This window comes from Populus euphratica, unplaced genomic scaffold, assembly GCF_000495115.2.
Source record: "Populus euphratica unplaced genomic scaffold, PopEup_1.0 scaffold2927.1, whole genome shotgun sequence".
Classification (NCBI taxonomy): domain Eukaryota; kingdom Viridiplantae; phylum Streptophyta; class Magnoliopsida; order Malpighiales; family Salicaceae; genus Populus; species Populus euphratica.
In genome coordinates this window covers 10,060-16,728 of record NW_011502752.1, presented here as the reverse complement: position 1 = coordinate 16,728, position 6,669 = coordinate 10,060, and the positions used below count along the sequence as shown (strand labels likewise).

General features: G+C 36.2%; 1 protein-coding gene across 1 annotated transcript; it reads left to right on the top strand.

Moving 5' to 3' along the window:
* On the top strand, nt 1-2,625 carry LOC105119431 (40S ribosomal protein S3-3-like). The gene is made up of 6 exons (XM_011017570.1): nt 1-59; nt 133-280; nt 362-533; nt 1,708-1,762; nt 1,848-1,979; nt 2,164-2,625. The coding sequence occupies exons 1-6, from the start codon at nt 30-32 to the stop codon at nt 2,326-2,328; spliced, it is 702 nt and encodes a 233-aa protein (XP_011015872.1). The 5' UTR covers nt 1-29; the 3' UTR covers nt 2,329-2,625.
* The last annotated feature ends 4,044 nt before the right edge of the window (nt 2,626-6,669 follow it).

Below are 6,669 nucleotides of genomic sequence, written 5' to 3'. Positions count from 1 at the left end.
GCTTGAATTAAGTCCATCTTAGAGCTATCATGGCCACTCAAATCAGTAAGAAACGCAAGGTAAATTGCAACAAGATTTGATTTCCTCATCTCTAATGAAACAAAAGAAGAATCTGATGAATTCGTTTTATAGTTTGTTGCGGATGGAGTTTTCTACGCAGAACTGAACGAGGTATTGACTAGAGAATTGGCTGAGGATGGATACTCTGGTGTTGAAGTTAGGGTTACTCCCATGCGCACCGAGATCATCATCAGGGCTACTCGTACCCAAAATGTTCTTGGTAGCCTTTTCCTCCTCTTCTTTTTTTTCGCTCAATCAAATGAACAATATTTTATTCAGATTCTCTGTTATGTTTGTTTAGGTGAGAAGGGAAGGAGGATCAGGGAGCTCACTTCCGTTGTCCAGAAACGTTTCAAGTTTCCGGAGAATGGTGTCGAGCTCTATGCTGAGAAAGTTAACAACAGGGGTCTCTGTGCCATTGCGCAGGCCGAGTCTCTTCGTTACAAGCTCCTTGGAGGCCTTGCTGTTCGCAGGTATCTTCACTTATCTGGTTATCTATCTACGCGCTGGTTTGCTGTCTACCTGCTTGTTTTGCTTGCATGTGAATTCTCTTGTTCTGTTCACCAAGTCATCTTTACAGCGAGTTGGGTTATTTTAAAATGTCCATCTCGTGTCTGAGGGTGACAATATTTGTTAATGCCATCAATTCCTTATAATCCAAGGATTGCAACTGTTGTTCCTTGCACTGAACTTCTGATGGTAGATGCCACCTTTTTATGACCAATCATTATTGGGCGAGCCTTGCAGATTAGGAAAACAATTTCCTGGCATGTGTACCCTTGTAGCTACACTAGCATCGTTTATATCACGTGCAATATGATCCAGTGCATTGTTATGATGGTTTTTTGTTATGATGTTTTTTCTTGAGTAATATCTTTTCTGCCTTTTCTTTTTTGTGGAAAAGAATGATTGTCGAGTTCAAGAAACTGCTTTTTCGTTGTTGATCATTACAGTTCCTAAAAATATTGTGGATTTTGACTTTAATAATGTCATGCTGTGCATGGAGAGCATGAATGTTTCATTATTAGATGCTTTTTCATTACATAAATGGATTGGACGATTGCACTCATCACCACTGTATTATATACATCTTTGGTTATCTTTAACAATGAGGAAACAGTGCTTAGATAAATTGTATGCAAGGAATCCGTCTGGCTTCTTGCTCTGCTATTAAGGGCCTGGAGTTTAGATTTCAGATCATTTTCTACAACCCTATTAGTTTATTCTCATTAATTGGATGTAAACATTTGTACATGAATGACCTCACATAGTCAGCGGGATTGAAAAATCTGTTATTTTAGTTTGTTATGTTGCTTTTCTTTTGTTTATCATTCTTCTCTGCCCTTGTTGCTATTTGGTGGGTGCTGCACCGTGTGGAACTCTTCATCAATGTTGTTGGATCTGGAATACAACTTTCTCCTGTTGGTCCCTTCAAGTGCCAATGTGTTTGAATTTAAGGTTTTATATTTTGATGGCTTCATTTGGTTATCAGATTGAGTGAGGGACATGAAAATGTTTATTAATCCCCTACTTCTCAAACACTTCTTTATGCTTTGATCCCTTTAAATAGATAAACTGAGTCTGCATGCGTGCATTTTGTTCCCGTTGGAAATTGTGTTTGTGGTCAAATTTTTGTTACTTTGACAGGGCTTGTTATGGAGTGTTGAGGTTTGTAATGGAGAGTGGGGCAAAAGGATGTGAGGTATGCTTCAAGAGTTCGGTTTCTTGTTTCTTTTGGGCACTGTGGCAGTTATTTGAAATTTTGATTCACTCACATAATGACACAGGTTATTGTGAGTGGAAAGCTTCGGGCACAGCGTGCCAAATCCATGAAATTCAAGGATGGGTACATGATATCCTCTGGCCAACCTGTTAAAGAGTATATTGATTCAGCTGTTAGGCATGTTCTTCTTAGACAGGTCAGTTTCTTGTCTTGTCTTTCTCTTGCAGACTATCATGGTCTACAATTCCAGCAACCATTTTATTTGCTCATTGTTTGCAACCTCAATGGTTGTAGTTGACCATTGTTTGCAACCTTATTCATATTGACTTTTTTTTTTATCTGATTGTGTGTGTTTTCTTTATAACCTTCTCTGGCAACAGGGTGTGCTTGGTATCAAGGTCAAGATCATGCTTGACTGGGATCCGAAGGGCAAGGTTGGTCCAATGACACCATTACCTGATCTGGTCACAATCCATCCCCCCAAGGAAGAAGAAGAGTATGTTCCACCATTGTTGACAACCAATATTGAGATCCCAGTAGCATAAATCATGAGCTTGGTTGCTTTCTAGTATCGAAGAATAGGTTTTTTGTTCCTAAATGTGGGGCGGAGGATAATAGCTCTACTTGTGTATGAATGAAGAGTTGGTTTTTGCTTTGGTCCAATTGACTTCTCAAATCTGTCTCAAAACGGTACTAATCCAGGATTAGCCCTGAGCCTTTTTGTTTCTATATTGCTTTGCAATGTTTTAACCAATGCCTTTATCTCAATTTTACTCCAGAATGTTCCTTTTTAATCAATGTATTTTTATTTACGTATTCTTGAAATTCATTTTGATGGAAAATTCTGCTAGGGTAACAAATAGTCTTTGTGGGTTTCTTTATTTTCTGTTCATCTTTTCAAACCTTTTAAAAGGGTAGCTCTTGCAATGAAGGGATTTGCCCCAACAGCTGGCGAATGTTTTGGTAAGTTTGATGATCCCCGTGAATGTATTATTATTTGATGATCATATTAGGAGTGAGCTTTTTCAGTTTTCTATGATTTTTGATAAATAAAACCAGCCAAACTGAATTTATATATATTCAGAATCAGACCGAACTAGAAACTGATTCCAACCATCTTGTTTTGGTTTAGTTTGGTTTTGTAACGTTTTGAGCTTTTGATAGTTACACCCAGATATCCAATTTGTTTGAGCTTTCATATGTTTTTTATTTTATAGCAAAATTTAAATTTTAGTCTCTAGACATGCACTGTTTTGGTATTCTTCAAGTTCAACAAACATTAGTATACTTTTAGAACTACATAGAATAGAATTTTAAATACATATAGCATCATGGCTTCGATCATTGAAGGTTCCTTTTCTCCCACCTTTTGATTTGTTGGCTTGATCTTCTAATCCATTTATTTCTACAGTCTCACGGACTTGTACAGAAGGGCTGAAGAGCTGCGTTCCTTTAGCAAGCAGCCGAGAACCCACCAGCCTAGACCTGACAAGATGAAAGAAAACCAGTCATTAGCATTCAGCACCCGTTCAGAATACTCTATTCACAATGCTTACAGAATTAAAATTGCGCAATCCAATTGCACAAATGATTGAAAAAAAAGCAGCCCATTTTGTTAACCAAATACCATGCAAAAGCTTTTGACATACGCTGATACAAATCAATAGATTAGAAAACATGCAGCTATGTTCAGAGACTGTTATAAATGGCCAGGTTACATAATTATTGACGAAGCTAGCTGTGGGTTCCAAACACCATGACTAGCCCTAAATATGGTGCTAAGAGCTGTTAATTTATGATTGCTGATTAGATCAGTCAAACTTTCTACAAAATGTGCAGGCATGCTGCCATCTGCTACAAGCATATTCATCTCATGCACATGGCAGGGAAATTGAACGTCAAAAGATTACCTACAATGGTGCTTAGAGACCAGGAGCTAGACAAGTCTACAACTGACAGGGCAAACATCACAAACAACAGTGATGAATGCTCGTTGCCTTCCTTTCTTCTGGAGCTACACAAGTCTACCATAGAAATTGCATAAATGAAATAAGAATTACCGATTTAGTAGCAGTGATGAATGCTCGTTGCCTTCCTTCTCTAGAGAGCACTTTCCACACCAACTCGAGAAATCTTTTTGATATTTCTTCATCTTTTTGAAGACCGAACTGTATAGAGACAACAGTCACAACACAACAAACTTTGAAGAGATCAAATGCTTGCAAGTACAAGTGAAGTTCAATGTGAGAGGCCTTTACTCCTTCAATCTCATATTTAATTGTAATCAAATTATTTCTTTTCTTGAAGTCATGTGATGTAAGATTTACATGCAAGGAAAGGAAATACCTTCTGCACAACAGGATTAAATTGATCCTATTACCAGATTGTGGTTCTAGCACCTTCCGCAGACCTTTGCTGGTTAGCTTTCAATAATTTTGGTAACAGCTTCCATAGTCTCGGATTTGTTCTCAAATTTGGAAAAAAGTTTTCAATTTCACTGCCCGGTGTTGGGTATCAAATAACAGTTAACTTCAAGCCCGATAAAGCTAAATACAAGCACTACAAAAGGAATTACTTCCCATAACAGGATGGCAACCAATTTGAACAGAGCATATTAAAAGAAAGGCTAGGCACTGTATAGGCATGATTTACTGTATATTATAATAGTGGAATTATATTCTTGCCCATTAGAAAAAAAACCATTATAGCTAGCCTGTAGGGGTAGATTAGTATTTTCATAGGGATCCTTTTGTTATTTTTCAATTGTTGAGGGGCATTTTTGTTAATTTATAAACTTTTTTAATAATGGATCTACCATTCAAAGCAATTTTTTAACTTAATTATGGTTAGGGAAATGGTTGGTTTTTCACTTTTTTTTAGAAGATTGCAATGACCCCGTCACTTTTGAAAGGAAAATTCTCAAAGCATCTTTATTGGGCCAACTTGTCATTTCATAATGGTTTTTTAGCAATTGTTGTTTGATCTTCCACGTGATGTTTTTTAACATATATATAAAAAAAACAAAAAGTTGTTGACGCGTGCGCGTGCATAGCACGTATCAACCATTTTGTCATCTTCAAGTGGTGTGTGTGAATGATTGCGGTGGTGGGAAAAAATGTTCAATCGTGCCATTGGATGCATCTTGACATTCTCTTCTTTATTGGGCGACGCATGTATGCTGATAATGTCTGGTTGATTTTACTTTTTTCCCTTCATTTCTCTCTCACATGTCTCAGTTTTCACGTTGCTCATGGAAAAAACACAGCAACCCTTGAACTTTTTTTCTTTTTAGATTCAGTCCCTGTTTTATTTTAAAAAATCACTTCAAATTAGAAAGTTTTTTCAATTTTATCCTCAAGTTTTTCATCTCTTGAATTTGGTCCCCATATTTTTTATTTTTTTAGATGGCTTATAGATTTTATTTGTTTCTTGACAATGGGATGGACTGATTAAAAAATATGAATGTATGATAAATTATCACTCGGGAAAAGCAAGTTTTATGACGGATGCTTTTAGTCATAAAAATAGGGCATCAACTTTGGAATTAGATGATTATAATGAAAAATAATTGTTATAGTTGAGAAAAATTAACACTAAAATAGAGATTGGGCCCGAGGGTTCTTTGTTAGCTCAATTGAAAGTGAGATCAGTATTTCAGGAAAAAAATATTAGGGGCTCAGCTAAATGATATTTAATCTAGTAAGATAAAAGATAAAATTGAATTTAGGGTTGAAACTCCTTTTCAAAATTTAGATAATGGAATGGTGGTAATGAGAAAAAGAATATATGTACCGGAAGATGTAACTTTGAAAGAAGAATTATTGAAAAAGGCGTATGAGACCAAGCTTAATATGTATCATAGAAGTACTAAGATGTATAAAGATTTGAAGTTGTATTAACGGCCAAATATGAGAAAACAAATAACTAAATATATAACTAGTTATGTTGTCTGTCAATAAGTGAAGGCAGAACATCAAAAATCGACAAGGCCTTTGCAGTCGTTGTTGATACCCTAGTGAAAATGAAAAGATATCACTATGGACTTTATATGTGGTTTACCTAAATGGAAGAAGGGCAACGATGCGATATGGGTGATAATAGATAAACTGACCAAGTCTGCTCTCCTTTTACCTATGAAAATGGATAACTCTGTTGATAAATTGGCCTGATTGTATATAAATAAAGTGGTAAGGTTGCACGGAGTACCCGTGTTGATAGTTTTAAACAAGGATCCTCAGTTTACTTCTCGATTATAGCCAAACATACAACGTGCTTTGGGAGCGAGTTTAAATATGAACACAATTTTTCATCCTCAGACTGATGGACAAACCAAGAGAACAATCCAAATCCTAAAAGATTTATTAAGAGCTTGTGTATTGGAGTTTGGTGGTAACTAGGAAGATCATCTACCCTTAATGAAGTTCACTTATAATAATAGATATCAAGCCATTATAGGAATGGCCCTGTATGAAACTTTATATGGTAGGAGGTGTCAGACTCCTGTATGTTGGGAAGAAGTAGGTGAAAAGAGTTTAATTGGAGCTGAAATTGTTCAGATGGCAATGAAAAAGGTTAAGGTTATAAAGGATCATATGAAAACAGCCCAAGACAATCAGAAAAGTTATGCTGACAAACGAAGAAGACCTCTTGAATTTTATGTATGAGACTGAGTATATTTGAAAGTCGCTTCGTGAAAGCACATGTTAAGATTTGGTATAGAGGGAAAGTTAACACCAATATACATCGGGCCTTATGAAGTGGTAAAGAGAATTAGACATATGGTGTATCAATTGGTGTTGCCCCTGTATTTGACCAAGATTCATAATGTGTTTCATGTTTCTATGTTACTGAAAATAAAGATAAACCTGACTCGAGTGCTACCACTA